The following is a 27,283-nucleotide window of genomic DNA, read 5'->3' as shown; positions in this document are numbered from 1 at the left end:
GGCCGACAATCGAAAATGAAAATTTTTGCATTTCTCGAAATCGATTTCTCGATTTTTGCATTTTGCGTTTTGAAGGTTTCTGAACATTTTGGCATACCACAGGAAAAATGGATGTGTGTATGTGTATGTGTGTGTGTGTGTGTGTTTTGTATGTCCGCAATTTTTCGTCCACGTTTTCGGGCGCACGGATCAACCGATTTGAATGGTTTAAAAAATGTTCGATCCCTATTGATAGGGAGATGTGCAGATTAGTTTTTGGCAAGGTGCAAAAATGGCAGTTTTTGAGTGAACTAAGCGTCCGATTTGAAGGATCTAAAAAACTTTCTGCTTGTATTGACAAAACAATTGCTTTTGAGTATAAGAAATTATTACATCTTTTTTTATTTTCCATAAAATAAATTGTAATTTTGGATTAAAAATTCAAAAAATTACCTAGACTAAGCACAGTCTAAGCGACACTCTGGTACAAATGTTTACCCAAGTGCGTTTAGACTTTTTATACTGAAGCACTTTTCCAATTTTGTGGAAACTATTGAAAAATGTGAAAATGCCGCCAAGCTAAGCACAGTATTTTTTTTTAATTTCAATAATTATTACAACTGCTAAATTATTAACATCAAGTAATATTGATAAATAATAACATAAAATTAAATAAATAAAAGTGCAAAGGATAAAATTTACATGAAAATAATATCCGTAATATGATTTGATATAAAATATAAGCAAATAATAATAAAAATAAAATTAATAAATAATATAAATAAAATTTCTGAATAATAAAATAATACTAGAAAAATAATAAAATATAACAAAATAACAATAATAGAAATAGTAAGATAATAATAATAACTAGTTGGTTTGGTATTTAGCCTTGAGGCAAATTATATGAACTTCCCGATATGTGTAAATAATCGACTTGATCAAAAAAATGTGTAAATAATATACTTCATCAATCCTACTTTAAAAAAAAACGATAATAATTTTAGCAAAGTTTGACGAATTTTTAAAATTAAACTACTTGTTGTAAGGCCGTAGCATTACAGTAAGTTCTATAAGACCATGATGTATATCGCCAAAAAAAGTTCCATGAAAATCGGCTTCAATTTTTTTTTCAACAGTTCATTACAAGAAAACGGCTCGGTAGATTTTCACCTAAAATTAATCAGCATCATTCGCAACTAATATCTTTCGAACAGTTTTTGATTTTTTAAAATCGGTTCGGTAGGATGAGTTGAAATGTGGACAAAAATTTAACACTTTTTTTCAACATTTAATTACAAGAAAACGGCTCGGTAGATTTTCACCTAAAATTAATCAGCATCATTCCCAACTAATATCTTTCGAACAGTTTTTGATTTTTTAAAATCGGTTCGGTAGGATGAGCTTAAATGTGGACGAAAATTTAACACTTTTTTTCAACATTTAATTACAAGAAAACGGCTCGGTAGATTTTCACCTAAAATTAATCAGCATCATTCCCAACTAATATCTTTCGAACAGTTTTTGATTTTTTAAAATCGGTTCGGTAGGATGAGCTTAAATGTGGACGAAAATTTAACACTTTTTTTCAACAGTTAATTACAAGAAAACGGCTCGGTAGATTTTCACCTAAAATTAATCAGCATCATTCCCATCTAATATCTTTCGAACAGTTTTTGATTTTTTAAAATCGGTTCGGTAGGATGAGCTTAAATGTGGACGAAAAGTTCAACACTTTTTTTCAAATTACGAAGAAACGGCTTGGCAGATCGTTGCACAAACTGACAAACGATAGTCCTTACCGAAATACATCAAATGGCTTTTAAATTTCTAAAATCGGTTCAGGCGTTTTTGAGAAAACGTCGATCAAAAGTCTAATTTTGACAAATGCCAAAAAGACCATACTGATTTTTGCAAACTTTGACGAATTTTTAAAGCTGAACCAGTTGTCGTAGGGCCGTTGTATTTTAGTATGACCTAGAAGACTGTGGTATCTATCGTCAAAAAAATAATCATAAAAATTGTCAAATTTTTTTTTTTTAAACTTTATTACAAGAAAACGGCCCGGCCGATCTTTACCAAAAACTAATCAGCACGATTCCCAACCAATATCTATCGAACGGTTTTTGAATTTTCAGAATCGATTCAGAATTGCGGGCTAAAACGTGGACGAAAAAATTTTCACTTTTCTGCAATTTACAAAGAAACGGCCCGGCCGATCGCCGCACAAAACTCAGAGACGATAGTCCTCATCGAGATACATCAAATGGCTTTTAAATTTTTGAAATCGGTCCAACCGTTTTGGAGAAAACGTCGATTTACGGCAAAAAATCTGTTCACACACACACACACACACACATACACACACACACACACACACACATACTTTTTCCAAATTTGGTCTCATTCGATTCAGAATGGCTCGAAACGTCGAGAAAACATAAAATTAGCGATTCGGATTTTTTGATGAAAACATAAACTTCTCCTTCGGGAAGTTAATAATAATAATAATAATAATAATAATAATAATGATAATAATAATAATAATAATAATAATAATAATAATAGTAATAGTAATAATAATAATTATAATAATAATAATAATTTACAAATTTATGAGATCATTTGGAATTTTTCGTTTTAGCCTTGTTGGGCGCGCTTCTGAGTATACTTTGTGTGCCAAGTAATTTGGGTGTTCGTCTATTCTTTTTTTGTAGTTGTTTGTTTTCTGTTGAATTTCTTCATTTACTGTCATCATGTTGCTGTCCTGGTGAATCAACCAGTTGGGAACGTACCTAGGTGCGTTCAGTGCCTGCCTTATGATCTTATTCTGCACTCGCTGAATAATCTGTAGATTGTTTTTTTTTGGCGGTGCCCCATAGTTGAATCCCATAAGACCACACTAGTTTAAAAATACATTTATAAATAATTAGTTTGTTATTCGTCGACAGTTCGGAACGTTTATTCAGTAGCCAGTAATGTTTTTTGAATAGTTCATCAATCTGCTGTTTTTTCTTGTTAATGTGAACTCTCCAGTTCAATTTTGGGTCTAGGCGTATTCCGAGATATTTTAGCTATCTTTTACTGGGATTTCCTGTCCATTTAACTTAATTGTAGGGCATATACCAGTACGCAGCGTGAAAGTGATATGCGTAGATTTTGAGCCGTTTGTCATAATTCTTCATAAAGAAAGCCATTTTCTTGTAATTGTTGCGAAGCTATTGCGGGATCTTTATTGGAGGCAATGATACATGTATCGTCAGCAAATGTCGACACGCTTGTTCCGGAGTATAAAGGAAAATCCGCTGTGAATATAAGAAATAGAGTTGGAGAAAGGACGCTTTCCTGGGGCACCCCAGAGAGGATCTTTTTTTTTGGTCGACTCCTCGTTGTTAATGCTGACGAAAAATTCTCTATTTTCAAGGAACGATTTTATTATTGAAAATATCGGTTCTGATAAACAGAGTTTTAGTTTGTACAACAAACCAGTGTGCCATACCTTGTCAAATGCTTGCGCAACGTCTAAAAATACAGCAGAACAATATTTTTTTGCGTGGAGCGATTCGTTAATTATATTTACTAGGCGATGAACCTGTTCTATGGTTGAGTGTTGTTCTCTGAAGCCGAATTGGTGGTTTGGAATTAGGTTTTGATTCAACAATTCTGACTTAATGCGTTGGAGTAATAATTTTTCAAATATCTTTAAAATACAAGGAAGTAGGCTTATTGGTCTATAGGAAGACAATACATGAGGATCTTTTCCAGGTTTAGGTATAAGAATTATTTTAGCTATTTTCCAAGCTTGAGGGAACACTTTTAATCTAAGAATTGAATTGAATATTATTGTTAATAATCTAAATCCCTTTTCTGGCAGTTCTTTTATCATTTTTCTCGTAATTTTATCTGGCCCAGGAGATTTATTAGGATTTGCAACCTTGACAGAATTTTTCAATTCGGTCACCGTTATGCGTTTTACGGTTTAGCCTGGTATAGATTCATTCTGTAAACAACTGTAATTGTAAAATCTTCATCGTTTACGTTGCAACTGCGGGGATGAGGCTGGAATGTATTTTTCAAGTGTTCTGAAAAAGCACAGTATAAGTGAAAATGTCGCACAGAATTATTTGCAATAGACTGTGACTATACGGGAGCACTTTTTCAATTTTGTGTAAATTAGGCAACTATTTTTTTGAAATTGAATTCGAAATGAAATGACGATTGTTAATATTCTGGAGATGAATTGATTTATGATTTACATTTGATTTCCTCAGTTATAACAAGATAGCAAAAATAATGAAAGTTACAGTATTTGTAATTATATATGTATTTGAAAACGTTTAAAATTTCTCGAATATTTCATTGCGGTACGGGAAGTTCCAGCAACTTGTCTTAAGGCGCGATGCCATACACCACTAGTTTTGCTAGAATTGTGCCTTCTGCAAGACATTCAAAAACTATGTACTTCTAAATGCACGTCGGGAAATATTTGTACAGTAGGATAAACCTGCAAATCAGTTAGTTTTATCGGAGGTAACCATTTCATTGCCAATATCTAAGAATTGGTTTTAAAATGTTGCAGCGAATAGAGCGGATAAATTTAAGCTTTTTTATAAGCTCCTTAAAGAGCTTTTTAAAAATCCTTATCGAATTTTAATTAAAAAGGTTCACAAAAAAGACGATAATAGTTAATTGAACGATTACCGAGCTAAATAAAAAATGATGGACTACTAAAATGACTATTATAAAATAATGAAAATTTGAAGTTGTATGTAGTTTTCCATTCCGCATTAAGAAAATTAAAATGAAGAACAAAATTTTAAAAAATTGTTACGGTCGTACAACCCATGATAAATATAAATTGATTTTTCTTTTTGAATAAAATTGTAGCTTTTTCATAAAATTGAAGCTTTTTCAAAAGTCTGAACTAAAATTAAGTCAAAAAGATTTATTGGCTGAGTGCGGGAATAATGTAACTGCAACAAAATTACAAAATTGCCACAAGATAAGAACAAAAATACAAAATTTAAAAAAGTATATATTTCATATAATTACGAGCGTATACTATAAGTGTTTATAAATATAAATACAAAGTAAAAACAAATAATAGTTAAACAGAAAAACTAATTTACTTGAAAACTTTAATAAGAAATTTAGCACTGCTTTTTTATATAAGCTGATCAATATCAGCCGTTTTTTTAAATTTTGTTCTTTATTTTGTTTTTTTCAATATGGAAAGTAGCAACACGTATGCAGCTTTGATATGTTTTACTCAGTTTTGAAAGGTGGTAATTTTTTATGAATTTCATGGTTGAAATTAACACAGGTCCACAAAAAAAAAGTTGTCTGTATTGGTTGTGTGGCATATTTTCCGATGTATTTTCAATGTACTTTTACCGCTAAATATAAATTTATAGTCAAAATTGGGGCACAAAATATGGAAAATCATTTAAAAACTGGCACAATCTTCAATCTAGCATTTTTTCTGAACGAATGAATTATTATTCAGCTACTTTTCTTTTGTGGACCTGTGGAATTGTTTGCACACATACGTATTTCCAAAAAAATAATTTACCATAATTTGATTTGAGTTTTCAAAATCGAAAATTTCTCAGGGCTGACGTGAGATTTATAAAAAATTGCGATATTTACTGAAAAAATAAGTTTTCTAAATCTGTATTATTTTGCATTGTAAATGGCGAATAAAACATTTACATGAAAACACAGCTGTTTTGTTAGCTTTGACCATTTGGAATCACAATTAAAAGTTGTTCACATTTTCATTTTTCTGAAAATAAAATGTGAAACACAAGTTACTACAAAAGATATTATTCTTTAAAGAATAATATCTATATAATAATAAATAATAAATAATAATATAAAGTAATAATTATTACCAAAATGACGAAAGTACTACAATTGTTCTTTCGTATCCAAAAACAATTGTAGTTCACCATTGGGTCGTATACTCCTTTAAGCATTGCTCAATAGTGATATTGAGCTAACGTACTTTGGTATTGAGAAGCACGCCATATTCACGCTCTAAATTGTCAGGAAGTTTTTGAATTCACGATGATTTAAACTTCTGACAAGTTCTCAATTTTTCTTGCAATATTGTTAAACTAATATTTATTTTAACAGAAAATGCTATTTCTGCGAACAACAGCTTTTACCAGTATTTGACTGACAACAAAATTAGCCTTTACAGCCGTATTTGATAAAATATCTAGAAAAATAATCTGTAGTTGAGAAATGCTTGGCGGACCGCAGAAAAACATCCGGCGGGCGGCGGGTTGCTCATCCTTGATTTAAATCATTATGAATTATCTCGTTAGAAACAAACCATGGTGCACTTGTGATTAGTCTAAGAATTTTGCTCTGTTTCCTTTGAATGGCAGATATACGCGTTTTGCTGGCGCATCCCCAGAGTTCAACCCCGTAGCACCATATCGGCTTTATCACCGTTCTCTATATTAGCACCTTATTATCGAGGGACAATTTAGATTTTGTGCCTAACATCCAATATAGGGATTTTACTTTTCTCTCTAATTGTTTATATTTGTTGCTGACATGTGGAATCCAATTCAATTTTTTGTCTAAGTGCAAACCTAGATACTTTACAGTATCTGAATGCGGTATAGTTTTATCATTGATTTTTACTGCCGGGCATTTGTCTTTCTTTAGGGTGAAAGTGACTTGGCAACCCCTTGATTCATGAATTTTAATTCTCCACTTCTGCGCCCATGCTTCTATTTTGTTTAAATGGTGTTGTAGCTTTGTGCTAGCAGTTACAGGATTAATATGGGATGTTGCTATTACTGTGTCATCAGCAAATGTACCTAGCATTGCATCTTCTGATTGTGGTAAATCATGTGTAAAAATAATATAAAGGATTGGGCCCAATCAACTACCTTGTGGAACGCCGGCGTTTATGAATCGATAACTGGATAAATCTGTAACAACTTTGGTTCTGAACTGTATTTTCTCCAAGTACGCTTTAAAAAAAATTGTGGTAATCAGGAACTAAATTCTTGATTTTGATAAGTAATCCTTTACGCCATACCTTGTCGAAGGCCTGTTTCACGTCCATAAAAGCTGCTGTGCAGTATTCTCCATCTTTGAAAGATTTGTGGATTTTGTTTACTATCCTATGCCACTGCTGTATTGTAGAATGCATCGGCCTAAATCCATACTGATGGTCTGGAATTACATTGTAATGGTTAGAAATATCAGATAGTATTAGTTTTTCAAAAACTTTGGTTATATTGGACAAAAGCGAGATCTGTCTGTAAGAATCTACTAAATCAGGATTTTTCTCTGGCTCAGGAATGAATATTATTTCACACTGTTTGAGCGACATTGGCCAATAGTTTAGACGAATAATAGCGTTAATGGTGTAAGTTAAAAGAACGTATCCCTTTTTGATAGTACCTTTAGCATCTTTATTGTTACTAAATCTATGCCTAGAGCCTTTCTGTTCCGCAAAGTTTGACAACAAGAGTGGTGTTGACCCGATGTAAACCTAGGTACTTGAAATTCTGTTGTCGAATATGAAGGTTGAGGGTTGAGCACGTCAGGGTTTATGTTGTGTCTTGGAAGACAATAAGTGGCGGAGATAAACATATCAAATGTTAATGCACTTACTACAATTGTGGTAGCCTGTAAGTACGCAGTGTTATATTTAGTTGATTCATAATCTTTTATATTAGACTTAATTAGAATTGCGCTTCCGGCGTGGCAGGCACCATCGAGGTGTGTGATAAGTTGTATAGTTATGTATTTTAAATTAAAACGTTCCATATTGCTATTGTGAGTGTGTTGGCCATTATTTAATTTTATTTAGTGAAAGCATGTTTAATTTCATAGTGTTTTGTTGGGTCGTTTGCTTCATTATGTCTTGGAATTCATTAATTATAGAAGTTAGTGCTGAAAACTCTTGAGACTGGTTATTATTTACTTGAGGTTTCAATACTTGGGAATAGCTCATGTTCTGTGAATTATAAATTATTGGTGATGTACGTTCCCTATGAGATGACGGTGATGAATCAATGTAGGCGGTAGTTGGCTGGTTTTGTATGGTTTTATGGTTAGATTTTCTCCAGTTTTTGTCAAGGTTGTGGAAAAATTCGCAATCTTTATAGTTTGCAGGATGTGCTCCGCCAGACAAGAAGCAGCACGCTGGAGTGTTCTTGTTTTTTTTACACTTCGATGTAGGATGAGGGTCTCCGCATTTTACGCAGGCGTAAGGCCGATTGCAATACGTTCTTGAGTGGCCATAAAGCTGACATCTATGACACTGGATGATGTCTCTTGTTCTCCTTGGAGGTTCGAAGTTTACTATCTGATTCATCAATTTGTTGATCTTATAAATAGTAGAGTTGCTGCGCGCAGGTTCAAAATCAACAAAGAAAATGTTTAAAGGTTTTTTTGATATACGATGCTTCAGGTTATTAATGCTTCTGACTTTAAGTCAGCAATTACGACATTTGTCGTAAAATGAATATATTTAAGCACTACTCGGTACGACCTCTCAGTATTATATGTGAAATACGACTTTACTTTTCTGCGTAAACTTAACTGCATTCCTATATACACCCGGTTCGAACACATTAATCTTGATCATATGGTTGGGAGGTTTTTAAAATATATTGGTCAGATTTTAATACAACACTGAGTGATCTCATCATGTCCGGAAAGTCGACGACGTTATAAATGTAGATTGGTGGAGGCCTCACAGTTTTAGCGACCGAGCTATCAGGTAAACCCATATTGTCGTTAGTGGTATTGCATGATCTATCGAGAGTATTATTTGATAATATACTATATCTATTTGATAGTTGTACCTCGGTGTAACCAGTATTATCGGCGTTAACTTTACGCTTCTTATTGTTAGATGATGAAGCAACTATTTGCCACTTGTTGGGATTGACCGAAATGTCATTGTATGAACTATCAAAACTGTCGTTGACACATATATTAGTCTTGCTTGATATGTTGTTTAAATTTTCCAGCGTACTTGTTGATTCGTAAGATTTTTCTGTTCTGACAACATTCACTATCCATTACTGTATTATTTATTTCAATTGCATTTGTATTGTCACTATTACTGTACCATATGTTCATCGCGGTAGCAACTATATTACCGATAACACTACCGGTAGTCGGATTAGTGTCCGTCGATTGGACTATTACCTGTCTTCGGGTCGAACAGGTACTCGGATTAGCGTCCGGCGGTCGGACTCTGACCTGTCCTCGGGTTGAACAGGTACTCGGTTTAGGGTCCGGCGGCCGTCTTAAGGCCTGCCCGCGGGCCCTCGATGGCATAACTTGTATTATAAATACACTCTACGATGTCTGGCACAAGACTGTCTGTTGTAATTGAGTACGGTGTTTTCAATTAGTTGCATCAGTGGGTATACTGTAGAGTGTGTCTAGTATGATTTTGTAGTCTTTAGTCGTTTACGAAATGTATTGAGGAGGCTAATTGGTCTGTAATTTTGCGCTAAGTATGGTTGTTTTTTTGGCTTCAATATGGGAAATATGTTCGACTTTTGCCATAATGCAGGAAAATAGTGGCCATTATGTGGTTTGCTATGCGGGTAAGTAGTATAAAAACGTTTGTTAATCGAAAAGTGCTTATGTCTACTCCCTTGTTCCAGTCTGTCAAGTTGCGCAAAAAAGCATCACACAGAATACATTTACAAGTCACAGGTTGCGCTATTATACAGTATCGTCTGTGGCCGGCTTTAGAGTGGTTCGCATAGATAGAAAAGAGTATAGTTGTTATAATTGTTTCGACGCGTATTTGTTTCAGGTTGGCTTCGGATTTTCGGTTCTATGACAACGTTTTTTCTGTACATATTTAAATTTTTCTACATAAATGTTTCACCAAGATTAATATAAAAAGTTTCAAGAACCCTAAAGAGATGAAATGAAATTTGTCAAACATGATGCATAACAATTCAAAATTGCTGCATAACACTTTTAAAGCGTTATTATTAGCATCTTAAGCGATAAAAATTCCTGTTTTGTATTTTAATTTGGATTCCTAAATAATTCAAAAGTTTGTGGTGTTTCCAAAGGTGTTGTTTGGATCATACTTGCTTCAAATTTTATTCAAAGTACATGTTTCATTAAAATATAAATATTGGTGAAATTAATAACTAATGTAAATAATTGGGTTGTGTACCTCACTGTTTATTAACTTCCCGAAAACAAGGTTTATGTTTTCGCCAAAAAATGTGATTTGACTTTTGAAAACATCTGACTTTAAGCTTTAAAATGTAACTAAATATTTGAAGTAATTTATTATATTAATTTAAATGTTTGTTATTCGGAAAAAAAATGTTTTATCAGATATGATTTGTTTTCAGAATAATGTGCAAAACTGCAAACGTTTGGTTTTATGAAATATACAAAGTTATGCTTACAAATAAAATCTTGTAAATTGCCACAGAACTGCGCAAAGTTCAGGCAAGTATTTACAGATAATAATCACAAACAGACTTGAATATTTAAATATTCACATAAATATGGATTTCCCAAAATGTTAATGTTGTGGAAAATGTTCTTAATCAAAGAGACCGAAACCCATGTCATCATCTTCAGACTCAGATTCCTCTTTCTTTTCTTCTTTCTTGGATTCAGCAGATGCTGCAGCAGCAGCAGCTGGAGCGGCAGCAGTAGCAGTAGCAAACTTGCTGGGATCCTTAATGTATTCCTTAATTGTGGTAGCTTCTTTGAATTCAACTTCAGTAGTGGCTGTAATGGCCAACATGTTCTTGAAACCGTTAGCCAAGCTGTGAGGAGCAGAAGCAACAGTTGGATAACCAATAGACAAACAAACTGAAGCCAAATTGGCAACTCCAGCTTGGAACTTGGTACGCAAATCTTCAGGCTTGATGTCTAAGATTTCAGGAGCAAAGATAGCTCCAGAGTCATAAACCTGTTCAACCAAAAGACCATATGAAAAGGGAAAAATGTTCAACATGTTAAGCAAAGTAGCTTCTGAAGCACCAACTTTATCGCCGGGTTTTAAGATATGGACATCATTGATGATTTCAATAGTACCTTTTCAAATTTTTGTTGGGATGACATACGACATCCCAACATACGAAGACATACGAATTTGTTGCATTTGCTTGGAGCCCACATTGTCGGCTCCCACAATAAAACATTTTGGGTATTCATCCAACAATTGGACAAGATTAGTAAAGTAGTTTCACTTCCAGGTGGCTTTACTAACTTTACCCTGCCATTTTTCGCTGTGGCACAATGGGATTGAATGGTTGAGATATGGGAAATAAAACAAATAATAAATTTCATAATAGTTTAATTTTTCAAGAATTGTGAATATACAATACTTTTTGTATAGTCTAAGACTATCTGGCTTGCCAACTCGACTACACGCGACTACATTCCATGTGATAAGCAATCCTGATCTAAATCCAAACCACATATTTCAAAAGATTGGTCTTGAGCTTTATTTGTTGTGATTGCAAAGAAAAATCGAACAGGGAATTGCAAAATTATAAATTCAAATATTGTATGGTTCGAAATTATGGGTATTCTAGGAATGAGGACATCACCAATAAAGTACATTTGTATAACTTATGGTCTATGTGATATATTTGCCCTTTAATTTTATAGGTTGGCATGAATTGATGTGAAAGCAATTGTTATATTTTTTGATGCTCGATAGGAAATGTTTCGTTTCAGAAGTAGATTCAGCAAGTAAAGTTGTAAATGGCTCTCATTGTGCATCAAGTTGAGGCAATATGATTTTTCCACCAGCGCAACACATCCTTTTTGTTTCATTTTTAAACTTTAGGGTCTGGCAGTAGCTACACACATGACTCATCTGACCAAAGTCAACAAACTGACTTGAACTATGATCAACAGCTGGATTGGACCGAAACGCAAGGCGATTGTACTGCACATTCAGATTAGCTGCTCTTTCTTCATGTGTTATCGTTTCGCGTTCTTTCCTTTCAATGCGAACCAAATTTGTAGCCGCAGAACGCCATTCAAGTGCTCGAAATCGTGCATTCTCAAGTCTGGCTTCTCGTCTTTATACTGTCTCTACGTTATTTCTCTGAATCGTACTTAGTATTTTCCTCTCTCAAACGTGTGCTCACTCATCCTCAGTCATATTCGAAAGCCATATATATATATATATATATATATATATATATATATATATATATATATATATATATAGATATAGATATATGTATATATATATATATATATATATGTATCAACGTCGACAAAACTATCATATATATATATATATATATATATATATATATATATATATATATGATAGTTTTGTCGTTATATATATATATATATATATATATATATATATATATATATATATATATATATATAGTACAAGTATGCCGTATTTTATAATTTTTCCAGTATTTTAGACCCTAAAACACAATTGTCCTCCCCAAGGAATTAAGCCCTCATCTAATGATACTTGCTGTTTCGGCTTGTAAACATTATTGAACTTTCAACACAATAATTTAGTATAGACCTAACTTTGAACAAGCGATCAGAATCGTCTGTGACGTCTTCATTGTTATTGAAATGCCAAGAATTTCATATTTGGCGGAATCTATTCCTTGGTTTTTTGAAAAAAAACGGTGTACTTGTGCAGGGATCAGTTTACCAATAATTGTCTTAGAACTACTCGTTTAGAACTATTCGAAATTCTTCTTCGGACGAACACCCGAGATCGTGGAATAATATCATCGTCACAACGGCTCAATTTATCAATGTGTAATCATTTATACGTATTTAGTAGATTTGTATCGGGTATCCACCACAAATCTACTAAATACGTATTTTTACGTGACCCGCGCTCCAGTGACAGACAACAAAAAACGCAAAAATTACGTTGCCCGCACTCTATTCTAACACTAAGTGTTAAAATTTTTTTACTTTAAACAAAAACAATATTGCTTTGAAAATGTGAATATTTGTTAATCAAGAATTATTTTAAATTGAATCCAGTAAACAGAACCGTTATGCTCTTTCAAATACTTCACTTATTGCTTTATAAGAGATGTTTTATTTCTTTTCAGAATTGGAAGGGCTTAATGTATCTCTGAGGAAACTGGTAAATCGATATTAGTTACAGAAGCAAGAAAACATAGAACAGAAAAATGGATAGTAAGTATTTAATAACTTTCAGCGTAACTTTCAAATCTTTAATAACAATTATTATTTCTTATAATTAAAAATACTTTAATCAATTTTTTTGTTTTTAGATTATGTGTTAACTATAGATTATCCTGACGTTTTAAATAAGACTCTCCGAATCGTTATGTAGTAAATTCTAATGAGAACAATTGGCCATTATTTCTATCAGACATCTTTCGCAGATGTTCATTTACTTTCTGCTTAAGTGGGTTGTGATGGTTTCCTATTTTATTGCAGTATTTTGTGCTCATTTTTTGTAAAAACATCAATCTCTTTGTATTATTTTTATGCTTGATTTATTAGCACATGGACTCTAAACCAAAAGTCCATATTGGAACTATGAAGCTTAAAGCTATATATGGCTAACTAATATATTTATTTTATGTTCATATGACGGTTTAGATATTTTTGTGAGCAACGAGAACTGCTCTCTGAACACTTTGTGAATTTGTTTCCGCTTAATTTCGATACTAATATTACCGGTGAATCTGTGGATAAGGTGCAAGCCATTATCCTTAGCCTAGTTATTTTACTGTGTTACTTTCGAGAATGGCTGATTTTAATTTTTTTCTCTGGGCACTGGACAGTCTCCTAGTTTGAGGCTGAATATTGTAAATGATATTTATTTGTTATAATCACGATCATTATAATCATTAACTTTTATTAATTTCCCAAAGGAGAAGTTTGTTTTCATCAAAAAATCCGATTCGCTAATTTTATGTTTTCTCGGCGTTTCAAGCCATTCTGAGTCGAATGAGACCAAATTTGGAAAAAGTATGTGTGTGCTTTTTTTTGGAAATGCCTTTATGCATCCCAGACCGGTCTTCTGTCTGGGTATGTCGGACTCGATACCGCCCTGGTATAATACCGACTAAAACCTCCGCTTTGCCTTTGCCTCTGGTCCCCACGGAAACCGCCGTTAGGCATTACTTCGTGGGGGGAGGATCTAGAATGATATAAATTCTTAACTTGTTATAATCAATGTTATAAGTCATAAACATTATATTTATCTTTTAAATGGGCGAAGTCCCATTCGCCCTTTCTCTCTCTATAGAACGCAGGTCCATTAAAACGTCTCTCGCAAATCTGTCTATGGCGTTCCAAGTAGCATCACTTGTCAGCATCACTTCAACAACATTACCTGGGGTAATTCTGCATCTCAATGTCTCTTCCACATCATCCCGTAGAGCACCAAATCGCGAGCACACGAAGAACACATGCTCAGCATCTTCGATTTCGCCCAAACAATATGGGCAATCCGGCGAGCTATCGTGCTTGAAGCGGTGTAGGTAGGCTCGAAAACAGCCGTGCCCCGATAGCATTTGCGTAATATAATAATTTACTTCGCCGTGCTTGCGACTTAGCCAGACTTTGATGTTAGGAATGAGACGATGCGTCCATCTGCCCTTTACTGCGACATCCCACAGTTGCTGCCATCGGTCAATGCTATTCTGCCGTTCTTCTAATCTTAACTTTTCAGGACTCAGTTGTTGATGTCTTCTATGGTAAATTGTCCGTCTTTCCTCTGCTAAGACTAAGAGAGGCACAGTTCCTGAAATGACGCACACTGCTTCCGCCGATATTGTGCGAAATGCGCAAGCAATTCTTATAGAACTGAGACGATATAAGGGCCCTGCCATTCTCTTAGATTTTTGAGATTTAAGAGCATCATCCCATATGGAGATACCATATGTCAGCACAGAAGTAACAACTGACGATAGTAATATCCTTCTGGTTTGTTTAGGACCTCTAATATTAGGCATCAGTCGAGCAAGTTTCGTCCTAACTATTAACGCCTTAGCACTAACGTGTTCCACTTGTTGATTGAAATTCAAACGAGCATCAAGCATTACGCCAAGGTAACAGATGTGAGGTTTTGACGTGATCTCAAGATTTCCTATCTTTAGCTTGATGGTCTCTATTGTTTTCCTACTAGTGATAAGAACAGCTTCACTTTTTTGTTGTGCCAATTGGAGATTCATTGTTTCCATCCAATGACAAAATTTTCTAAATGTAATATCGAATATACTTACGATATCATCAATTTGTTTGGAGACAACTACTATGGCAACATCGTCTGCATATGCTACTAGTTTCACACATTCTGGAATCTCTAGTCTCAATAGGCCATCATACATAATATTCCACAGCAAAGGGCCTAGAACAGAGCCCTGCGGCACACCTTCTGTTATATTATATTTCTCTGTACCATCGCGTGAATAGTACATTAGAATTCTGTCTGTAAAGTAGCTTACGACTATATTGCAGAGGTATGCTGGCACGTTCTTGACACGCAGTGCATTCATAATGCAATCCCAGTTTGCAGAATTGAAAGCATTTTTTATATCCAATGTAGCTACAAGGCAGTACTTTTTCGCGCCCCCCTTCCATCTGGTTCCAGCAATTGCCTCCTTGGTGGTATTAACTACCAAGTTTATAGCATCAATAGTTGATCGCCCTTTGCGAAAACCAAACTGATTGTCTGCTAGGATTGGGTCAACTATTGCATCTATTCTTTGGTGAATATTCTTTCAAAAATTTTACCCGCTGTATCCAACATGCATATTGGACGGTAGAATGATGGTTCATCTGGTGTTTTTTTTCCTTTGGGAATAAGCACTAATCTTTGCTGTTTCCATTTTCGTGAAAAACCCCTTCTTTCAGGCATGTATTATATGCATTAAGAAACATTGTCGGAGATATCATAATTGATGTTTTTAAGGCAATATTAGGAATTCTATCTAATCCCGGTGCCTTACTATTACCAACGCGATGATAAGCTTCCATCAGTTCTTGCAGTGTTATAGGTGGAATATTATTCTGTTCTACATGTGTTACCTGGTAGTTTAAATTAGGTTGTCGTGGAAACAAAGTAGTTACTATTTTATTCAATAGTCGTGGGCAAGTTGGCTGGCTTTTGACGCGAGACATTACAGTCTTATAAGGTCTTCCCCATAGGTTTTCCTCGACTTCATCCAGAAGTTCTTTCCAGCACCTAACTTTACTATCTTTGATAGCTTTATTTAGTTGCCGACGTGCTTGTTTATATTCCACTACCAGTTGTGCAGAATTAGTGAGCCTATACCATCGCTGAGAGATCCTTCTTTTCTTTAGGCACTCTTTACGAAGAGAGCTAATTTCTTCAGTCCACCAGTGCACAGATTGTCTTTGATTTATGCCATGCTTACGAATCATACTGATATCACAGGCTTCGGTTATTCTCTTCATAAGCTCTCTAGTATGCTCATCTGCGTGTTCTGAAATTATATGTTTGCAATTTAAGGCAACATTCATGGCGCTTTCATCAAAAGATTTTATTTTCCACCCAATGGCTTTAGATATTTTCGCATGTCTTTTAATGTTTCTATTCGTTGATATTTCGCAGATGATTGCATTGTGGCCACTAGCAGTGTAGATATCTAATACCTCCCAATTGCAATTTCCTCTGACGAGGCTATTGCTAACAAAAGTAAGGTCTATTATTGAGCTTGCACTGCCCTTGGCAAAGGTTGGCTTATCACCACTATTAAGTGAAACAACGTCAAGTGCATTAAAGGCCTCTAAAAGTGCTTTACCTCTTGCATTAGTCTTCCTACTTCCCCAGTCTATCGCCCATGCGTTAAAGTCACCGGCTATCGCTACGGGGTGGTGTCGTTTTGCATCCTCCACAAGACGATCAAAAAAATCGACAAAATCGGGCAAAGAAAGACTAGGTGGAGCATAACAGCTGTATAAATGAATGCCATCTAAAGATGCTGCGACAAATACAGCGTTGCTATTGTTAACAACATTTTGGAAACAAAATTTGCCACAGGACCAAATAACAGCTTTGGTGGTACTGTCCGTTTCCCATGGCCAATTGTCCATGGCCATGGTTAGTTGTTTGCAAGGTTCTGATAAGAGGGCAACATCAATTTTCATATCTCTTACCGTCTGCATAAACAAGTCGTGTGCAGCCTCACAATGATTCATGTTTAGTTGCATAATCTTCATGCTTTTGCGTTCATTATTTTCTCTATGGCCTCCCTATATACAGGACATCTGTGAGTGCCGGCATGATTTGCTACATTTTCAGAGTTTACATTTCCAGCGCATAGTGCACATTTTGCTACATTTATACAGTTGGCTATTTTGTGACCTTCTTGTCCACATCTAATGCATAGATTGGTCCGATTCACTTCGCTCTTGCACTGTGATCCATATTGTCCGAAAAGCCAGCATTTAAAGCATCGAATTGGTTTCTTGATGATTTTAATTCTACAGTTGACCCATCCCATTCGTATTTTGCTACTTGCTTTGAGCAGATCGTGTACAACTGCCGCTGGAAGAGCTACAGTAGCAATCTGGGTACCTCTATATGCCTTACGAATCCTAATTGCTTCAGCTGGTGTGTTGCAGGCTCCTCCGGTTGCTTTTTGTAGTGCTATCTGGATATCAATTTTTGAGGTTTCATCATCAATATCCCTTATTTCTATAGTTTCTTGGTGCCCCTTATAAATAACTTCGGCCTCATCCTTTAACACACCTGCAATAATCTGTTGTAGTCCTTGGCCTTTGTCCGCACTTTTCTTAGAAATAGTTATCAACAAGTCTCCATTTCTGGTTTTGTTTATTTTGTCTACTGTCGTATTTTCCTGGTCATCAGGGCCATCATGTTTGATGCGACATAATATTTCGGAATAATTTACTTTTTCGGTCGGCCGGATCAATAAGGCATTTGGTTTTGGAAAAATTCTATGATTTTTTATCATTTTATGGTTAGAGTCCTGTTCTGACAGATGTACCCTTGCTTCCTTTTTTTCTGTTTTCTCGGCTGAACTTTATGCCAGTCATTTACCTCGATTTGTTCTTCATTACATATTTCTATGATCGTTTGACGTCTTCGCAAACCATTTTTCTCATTAACCTGATTAGTGCTTATATGTTGTGAGTTTCGGTTTCTTCTGGCTTTGCTTGTGTCCTGCCGTACACTTTTTTCTATAGGGGATGTTTTACAACATTGCACTTCATTTATTATTACTTCCGTATCTTCCGTGGTTCGGCATTTTTCCTCTAACAATTGGTTGTCTAAATCAATAAATTTTTTAATTACAGCCTCTATGTTGCCTGTTTTCATTTTCACCTCTTTATGTATGTTTGACTTTGATTTGACAATCATGTGCAGTTCATTTATCAGATTCTCAAGGCTCTTCAATGACTCATTCCGTTGTAAAATGACATTTTCCGGAATTATATGTGACAGTTCAGTCACTGGTTCTACTTTACTAGTCATACCGTCGCATGAGCTGGTCAGCGGGTTTTGGGCTATATCTGATAAACCTGGACTTAGGGCTGTGTTCAAATCATTTGATTCATTGATTGCATCACCAGCATTGTTTGACACTATGTCCCCTCTGATGGGGATCATTTTAACAAAAATTCTACCTGCACCCAGAGGCGAGGTTCACTCAGCTCACTAACTTATAAGTAACTATAACTATAAAAAGTATGTGTGTGTGTGCGTGTGTGTGAACAGATTTTTTGCCGTAAATCGACGTTTTCCCAAAATCGGCTGGACCGATTTCAAAAATGATAAAGATCGGCGGGGCCGTTTTCTTGTAATAAAGTGTAAAAAAAAGTTTTTCATCGATTTTTATTATTATTTTTTTGACGGTAGGTACCATAATCTTCTAGATCATACTAAAATATTACGGCCCGACGTCAACTCGTTTAGCAATAAAAATTCGTCAAAGTTTGCAAAAATTAGTATCGTTTTTTTAGCATTTGTCAAAATTAGAACTTTCATCGACATTTGCTCAAAACCGCCTGAACCGATTTCAGAAATTTAAAAACCATTTGTTGTATCTCGTTGGGGTTTATCGTTAGTCAGTTTTGTGCGACGATCGGCCGAGCCGTTTCTTTGTAATTCGGAAAAAAGTGTTAATTTTTTTGTCCACATATAAGCTCATACTGCCGATTCGATTTTAAAAAATCAAAAACTGTTCGAAATATATTATTTGGAAATGATATTGATTAGTTTTAGGTGCAAATCTATCGAGCCGTTTTCTTGTAATTAACTGTTGAAAAAAACTTTAAGCCGATTTTTAGGAACTTTTTTTGGCGATATATATCATGGTCTTATAGAACTTACTGAAATATTACGGCCTTACGACAAGTAGTTTAATTTATAAAATGCATCAATGTTTGAGAAAATTAGTAGTTTTTTTGACGTTTGTTAAAATATAAATTAGACGATTTACTTGGTATAACGATAGAGTACTTTGTCTTAATGAACATACTAAACCATTAAAGTCCTACGGAAACTGGTTCAATTATACAAATTATTGATTTGTGAAAATTTGCTTTAGAAAAATACTCCGAGTTAACGTGTTCGTTCGTTTTCAATTTTTTTTTAACTCTGTTTTATTCAGCAATCAGAAATACATAAGAATTCCTATAAGCTAAATTGACATTATTTGAGAGCGATGTCTAAGAAGAACTCCAGTGAGATTTTCTTAGTTTAACAATTGAAAAGATAATATTATATTGAAGCTAATCTAAGTCTAAATCTAAAGGCTATTGACGTTTCAATCTTCTTACGCCAAATGGTTGGGTAATGTCGCCTATTGATGGGTTTAAATGTGATTCCAGTTTACATTAGTATTTTTCCTTAAACTCTTTGAACGTTAATTGCACTGTTTTCATGTTGAGGTCGCTGTGAATGGTTTCATTTGTCACGTACCACGGAGCATTAAGTATTGTACGTAAAATTTTTGTTTGAGTTCTCTGCATTATAGCTATATTTGACTTGTAAGCACATCCTCAGAGCTCAATTCCGTAGGTCCAGATTGGTTTATTGATTGGTTTTCAAATATGTGTAATAAATCCATTCGAAATACTTTTAATCACTCATAAATTAAATCATTTTTTATTGATTAAATCGATTATTTTCACATATCGGAAAGTTTATGTAACTTGCCTCAAGGCAAAATACTAATACCAGCTAGTTTTTAAATTAATTTAGCTGTAATTGGTCCACAATATTTTTGTTTTGATAATCAACGCGTAGTATCATACTCTTACTAGAGTTTATATTACAAAAATCTACATTTATATTGAATTAGATTGCAAGTGTTTTTGTGAAATAAGTATTAAGTCCGGAATTGATTCTAAATCTTGCCTTTTTAAAGGCACCGGGCTTAATACTTACAAGTTGGATATATTATTATATCTGTCAAAATTTTAAAAGTGAACGTGCCTTTTGCATACTTCTCTTCCCAAACCCCGGATTGGGGTTGCTAATGGGGAGGAAGTAAGCACCCATTAGCAAGTGTTTTTTCTTTTTCAAAATTGTGAAGTCTTTTTATATTATATCATTTTAATAAATTTTAAAATCAGTGCGCAAAACCGTTCAGGAAACAGAATAATTCCCGGGCAGGGGCCTGGGAAAAAATTCAAGATGTCGAACATAAATCAGAAGATGGACGTGCAGACAAGTACTGCACTAAAAAATAAATATGATGCACTCACGGACCGTACAGATATGGATACAGATAGGGAGAGTGAGGACTACAGGAAGGTAACACGCCGAAAGAGGGCGAAAAAGAACAAGGAGCCTGAGAAAACCACTACTAGGTCGGAACCATCTACCTCAGGCGTCCAAACCGTGACACCCAAGAACACCACCACGAAAGAGGCAAAAATCCCACCGATTATCATAAAAGGTCAAATAGATTTAAAAGCAATTAAATATCTAAGAGAAACATCTAAAATTAATTTTAAATATCAATACCTCCATAATAATCTACATAAAATTTTCACTGACACCGCTAAAGAACACGAAAAAATCAAAGACATGTTAAGGGACTGCAATTATCAATTTTATACAATCAAAGAGGAAATGCCGAAGAAAATAACCATAACCGGTCTACATCCATCAATTACAGAGACGGAGGTTCATGAAGATCTCCTGTCAAAAGGGATTAAAGCCAGGCAAGTAGTGCAGATAAAGAGGAAAACCTCAGATGGTGGTCAACACAAATTACCTATATACATTGTTCTCCTCGATAAAGACCAGAATATGTCGGAGCTAAAACGAATTACGAATATTGGGGGACATATCTTCTCCTGGGAGGTCTATAGGCCGCAGAATAGAGCGCTGCAGTGCCACAAATGTTTGAACTTTGGTCACACATCGTACACCTGTGACCTAAAGTACAGGTGTATAAAGTGCCTCAATGTGCACGCACCAGGAGCGTGCCAAAAACTACCACATGAGGCACCGATGTGTGTCAATTGCAAAAGCGAACACCCGGCAAATTATTCCAAATGCAGCGCTCTTATTAATTACAAAGAAAAGAAGGAAAGCGACGCTCTCAGGAGAAGACAAGCGTATAGGCCAGCACCAACACCAGTGCCACTGACGAGGAGCTTCTCGTCAGCTGTAAACTCCACCAACAATGGTCCCAACGTCCGACCTGAATATCCTCAACTCCCTATCCCATCGTCACCATACAGATCAATGGTCCAGTCCTCACGAACAATGGTCCAGCCTGCATCATCACAGATCCGGCCTGCACTATCGCAACCACCAACACGGCCTGCCTGCAGCCAACCCGATCCAGACCTCAACACTCCGGAAGGACTCTTTACTGCTATGGGCGAGATCAGGAAGCTATTTGCGGATCCCCAGGTAAAGCAAATTTTCAGTGAGCTATACAAACTGACAAGAACACTAAACACAAACATGACTTATAACGACAAATACACAACAATTTTGAACTTTCTTACATCATCACCATAAACCAATCGCAAGACTTACAAATAATGCATTTCAATTCTAATGGACTTAAAAACAACATTGACGAACTGAGACAGACGATAACAAAATACGATCTGGACATAGTACTGATTAACGAGACACACTTAAAACCTACGGACAGACTCTATATGAACAATTACAAAGTTTACAGAAACGACAGACAGACGGACGCACGCGGATGGGGCGGCACTGCGATTTTGATTAAGTCTAACATCAGACACGAGCAAGTGCCAAACCTGACAGCGGGCGGTTCTGAAATAACAGCTATTAATGTATACAAGAGAGGTCAAAAAGTATCCATAATATCGATTTACATCTCGGCAAGCAGACTAGAACATACGGACTTACAAAGACTACTGGACTCGAACAGATTTGTACTTATGGCAGGAGACTTTAACGCACAACACACATCTTGGAACTGTAACTTTAACAACGCGAACGGAAACAGACTTTACGAATACCTGACGGAACACAACACCACAGACGCACAACTACATTATCCTGACACGCCGACCAGATACGCCACCGTACATACGCACCATCACAGTACGATCGATTTGGCATTGACAAAAAATCTACACGTAACATCCGAACCCATAACAAGAACACTTTTCAACTCTGACCATAATCCAGTTTTCATGACCATTTCAGACAGACTAGACGTCGACCAGACTCCCAAACGCACATTTTTAGATTACACCAGAGCCAACTGGCCAATTTTCAGAGACATCATTACAGACAACACACGACACACTATGCCAATCGATACCAACACTGACATTGAGGAGGCTGTAACACACCTTACACTGACAATCACAGACGCCGTACAACAGACTATACCGACACTAGACTCAAGAACAACACCAGCCAACGACTTGCCAGAACACATTTAATTATTCTCAATAAAATTCAAACTCAATAAACTTATTGAAAATACAACTTAAAAATCATACAAAGAAACTGTGGCAACGTACCGGTGACAGACTACTCAAGGAACATGTGAACAGACTGACAAAAATTATTTCCAATGAAATACGTGACCACCGAAACAAAACTTGGACCAAAAGACTCGAGAACATAAATACTGACCCACACAAAATTTGGCAGACAGCAAAAAGACTGACGCAGAAACCAACAATCATACCTCCACTCAAATTAACTGACAACAATTACGCAACGACACCAGCAGACAAGGCGGAAATATTGGCAAAAAAACTTTGAAAACATACATAAACAAAATGCCAATATGTCAAACGCAGACCTGAAACAAGACGTACACGAGACAATTCAAAACTTCACTGACCTCCACAGGGACAAAGACTTACGAATAGACCCTGCCACAGTTTCCGAAATAAAGACAATAGTTAAAAAATTACCGAACAGAAAAGCACCAGGACCGGACGGACTACAAAACATAATACTTAAACAACTGCCGACAAACGCCTACATTTTACTTACCCGGATAATAAATAGAATAATGATAAAAGGCTGCTTTCCCGCTTCTTGGAAAACCTCCACCATATTTCCAATAGTGAAGCCAAGGAAACAGCCAGACATACCACAGAACTACAGACCGATCAGCCTCCTCAACACAATGAGTAAGGTAGCCGAAAAGGTACTACTCAAAAGACTTAACAAACACATAAGACACAACAAAATTATACCTGACACACAATACGGATTCAAAGAACGACACTCCACACTACACCCACTGACAAAACTCATAGAGAATACAGTTCTCAATTTCAACAGACGAAACCATACCGGATTGGTGTTACTTGACTTTGAGAAGGCGTTTGACACCATCTGGATGGACGGACTTGTACATAAACTTATCCAACTCAACTTTCCACCGTACATAACGAGAACTTTACACTCATACCTCTCAGACCATAACTTCACCGTACAAGTAGACAACGGACTTTCGACGGTTAAACAAGTGACGGTGGGAGTACCGCAGGGCTCGATCCTGGGACCGTCCTTGTTTAACGTCTACATTCACGACATACCCACTGACGCCGACACAACGTTACTGACGTTTGCTGACGACACTGCCATATACAAATCATCACGATCACCGACGCTACTGACTACAAAGATACAGACACACATAGACAAGCTGACCGAATATACTGACAAATGGCAGATCAGAATCAATCCGCAAAAGACGGAGGCAATTTTATTTACAAAGAGCCGAAATGCCACGACTAGACTGACTGACTTGGACAAAATTAAAGTATTGGACTGTGAAGTTGAGTGGTCGAAGGATGTCAAATATCTTGGTGTGACCCTGGACCATAGACTCAGCTTCACAAAACATATTAATACAAAAATTGGACAGGCTTACGGGATGTTAAATCTACTGAGACCTCTCTTGAACCAGAACAGCCCGCTAAGCGTGAAGAACAAACGGACACTTTACTTGACACTAATAAGACCGATACTGACATACGCCGCTCCAGCATGGAACGCGACGACTAAGACCAACTTACAGAAACTACAGACATTACAAAATAAGACACTACGACTAGTACTTAACAAAATAAGGGACCCACTGACTAGACATTATTACTCTTCAGAATACATACACAAACAGACTGACGTACCGACAATACTCGACTATATAAAAAAGCTCACCGGAAATTTTTATCTAAAATGCGGGGATCATCCTAATATTAACATCGCGGGCCTCGGCCAATACACAAGAGACGATATTTGGTATGGCAATCACGCCATGCCAAAATATATACTGATCGACCCATAGCGGTAAACAAAAATTGGCTCGTCACAAATTTTCTCCCTTAGAGTGAATAAATTTTTATTATGTTTTTCTTTTTTTGTATTATTACGTGTTATTATAAATAGTGCTATGTGATTTTTTTTGTGGATAAATTTTCTTTCCTCTTTTTTTGTCACACAAATATGAATTTATTTATATATTATGTATTAATTATTGTTTGCAAAATCAAATCCAATGAAGGATACAATACCTACGGGTAAAAAACCCATGTTATAAACAATGTACATACTTTTATATACTGAAATATATAGTCTTTGAATTGAAAAAAAAACTACATTATCCTGACACGCCGACCAGATACGCCACCGTACATACGCACCATCACAGTACGATCGATTTGGCATTGACAAAAAATCTACACGTAACATCCGAACCCATAACAAGAACACTTTTCAACTCTGACCATAATCCAGTTTTCATGACCATTTCAGACAGACTAGACGTCGACCAGACTCCCAAACGCACATTTTTAGATTACACCAGAGCCAACTGGCCAATTTTCAGAGACATCATTACAGACAACACACGACACACTATGCCAATCGATACCAACACTGACATTGAGGAGGCTGTAACACACCTTACACTGACAATCACAGACGCCGTACAACAGACTATACCGACACTAGACTCAAGAACAACACCAGCCAACGACTTGCCAGAACACATTTAATTATTCTCAATAAAATTCAAACTCAATAAACTTATTGAAAATACAACTTAAAAATCATACAAAGAAACTGTGGCAACGTACCGGTGACAGACTACTCAAGGAACATGTGAACAGACTGACAAAAATTATTTCCAATGAAATACGTGACCACCGAAACAACACTTGGACCAAAAGACTCGAGAACATAAATACTGACCCACACAAAATTTGGCAGACAGCAAAAAGACTGACGCAGAAACCAACAATCATACCTCCACTCAAATTAACTGACAACAATTACGCAACGACACCAGCAGACAAGGCGGAAATATTGGCAAAAAAACTTTGAAAACATACATAAACAAAATGCCAATATGTCAAACGCAGACCTGAAACAAGACGTACACGAGACAATTCAAAACTTCACTGACCTCCACAGGGACAAAGACTTACGAATAGACCCTGCCACAGTTTCCGAAATAAAGACAATAGTTAAAAAATTACCGAACAGAAAAGCACCAGGACCGGACGGACTACAAAACATAATACTTAAACAACTGCCGACAAACGCCTACATTTTACTTACCCGGATAATAAATAGAATAATGATAAAAGGCTGCTTTCCCGCTTCTTGGAAAACCTCCACCATATTTCCAATAGTGAAGCCAAGGAAACAGCCAGACATACCACAGAACTACAGACCGATCAGCCTCCTCAACACAATGAGTAAGGTAGCCGAAAAGGTACTACTCAAAAGACTTAACAAACACATAAGACACAACAAAATTATACCTGACACACAATACGGATTCAAAGAACGACACTCCACACTACACCCACTGACAAAACTCATAGAGAATACAGTTCTCAATTTCAACAGACGAAACCATACCGGATTGGTGTTACTTGACTTTGAGAAGGCGTTTGACACCATCTGGATGGACGGACTTGTACATAAATTTATCCAACTCAACTTTCCACCGTACATAACGAGAACTTTACACTCATACCTCTCAGACCATAACTTCACCGTACAAGTAGACAACGGACTTTCGACGGTTAAACAAGTGACGGTGGGAGTACCGCAGGGCTCGATCCTGGGACCGTCCTTGTTTAACGTCTACATTCACGACATACCCACTGACGCCGACACAACGTTACTGACGTTTGCTGACGACACTGCCATATACAAATCATCACGATCACCGACGCTACTGACTACAAAGATACAGACACACATAGACAAGCTGACCGAATATACTGACAAATGGCAGATCAGAATCAATCCGCAAAAGACGGAGGCAATTTTATTTACAAAGAGCCGAAATGCCACGACTAGACTGACTGACTTGGACAAAATTAAAGTATTGGACTGTGAAGTTGAGTGGTCGAAGGATGTCAAATATCTTGGTGTGACCCTGGACCATAGACTCAGCTTCACAAAACATATTAATACAAAAATTGGACAGGCTTACGGGATGTTAAATCTACTGAGACCTCTCTTGAACCAGAACAGCCCGCTAAGCGTGAAGAACAAACGGACACTTTACTTGACACTAATAAGACCGATACTGACATACGCCGCTCCAGCATGGAACGCGACGACTAAGACCAACTTACAGAAACTACAGACATTACAAAATAAGACACTACGACTAGTACTTAACAAAATAAGGGACCCACTGACTAGACATTATTACTCTTCAGAATACATACACAAACAGACTGACGTACCGACAATACTCGACTATATAAAAAAGCTCACCGGAAATTTTTATCTAAAATGCGGGGATCATCCTAATATTAACATCGCGGGCCTCGGCCAATACACAAGAGACGATAT

The 27,283-nt window shown here is 36.1% G+C and overlaps 2 protein-coding genes across 4 annotated transcripts in view; one reads left to right on the top strand and one right to left on the bottom strand.

The window, feature by feature from the left end:
- The window catches only part of LOC113370728 (septin-4), a 79,302-nt gene that overhangs the window by 46,538 nt on the left and 5,481 nt on the right, over nucleotides 1-27,283 (top strand). For all 3 annotated transcript variants that reach the window (XM_026611420.1, XM_026611421.1, XM_026611425.1), the window contains exon 2: nucleotides 13,071-13,158. In XM_026611420.1, coding sequence (XP_026467205.1) covers nucleotides 13,152-13,158 — 7 coding nt within the window. In that variant the 5' untranslated portion in view covers nucleotides 13,071-13,151. The remainder of the gene's footprint in view (nucleotides 1-13,070; nucleotides 13,159-27,283) is intronic.
- Nucleotides 10,547-11,058, bottom strand: LOC113370729 (60S acidic ribosomal protein P0-like). The gene has a single exon (XM_026611426.1). It carries the CDS (start codon nucleotides 10,964-10,966, stop codon nucleotides 10,547-10,549), a length of 420 nt encoding a protein of 139 aa, XP_026467211.1. The 5' UTR covers nucleotides 10,967-11,058.

Source organism: Ctenocephalides felis, unplaced genomic scaffold (genome assembly GCF_003426905.1).
Source record: "Ctenocephalides felis isolate EL2017-DRISC unplaced genomic scaffold, ASM342690v1 CF-g0.4_SCAFFOLD_01492, whole genome shotgun sequence".
NCBI classification, from domain to species: domain Eukaryota; kingdom Metazoa; phylum Arthropoda; class Insecta; order Siphonaptera; family Pulicidae; genus Ctenocephalides; species Ctenocephalides felis.
The sequence above is the reverse complement of the archived record's forward strand: the minus strand, read 5'-3'. Positions and strand labels throughout refer to the sequence as shown.

Bases quoted from the DNA above. Each gene is read 5' to 3' on its own strand.
- LOC113370729 (XM_026611426.1), bottom strand. From the start codon at position 10,966: ATGTTGAACATTTTTCCCTTTTCATATGGTCTTTTGGTTGAACAGGTT.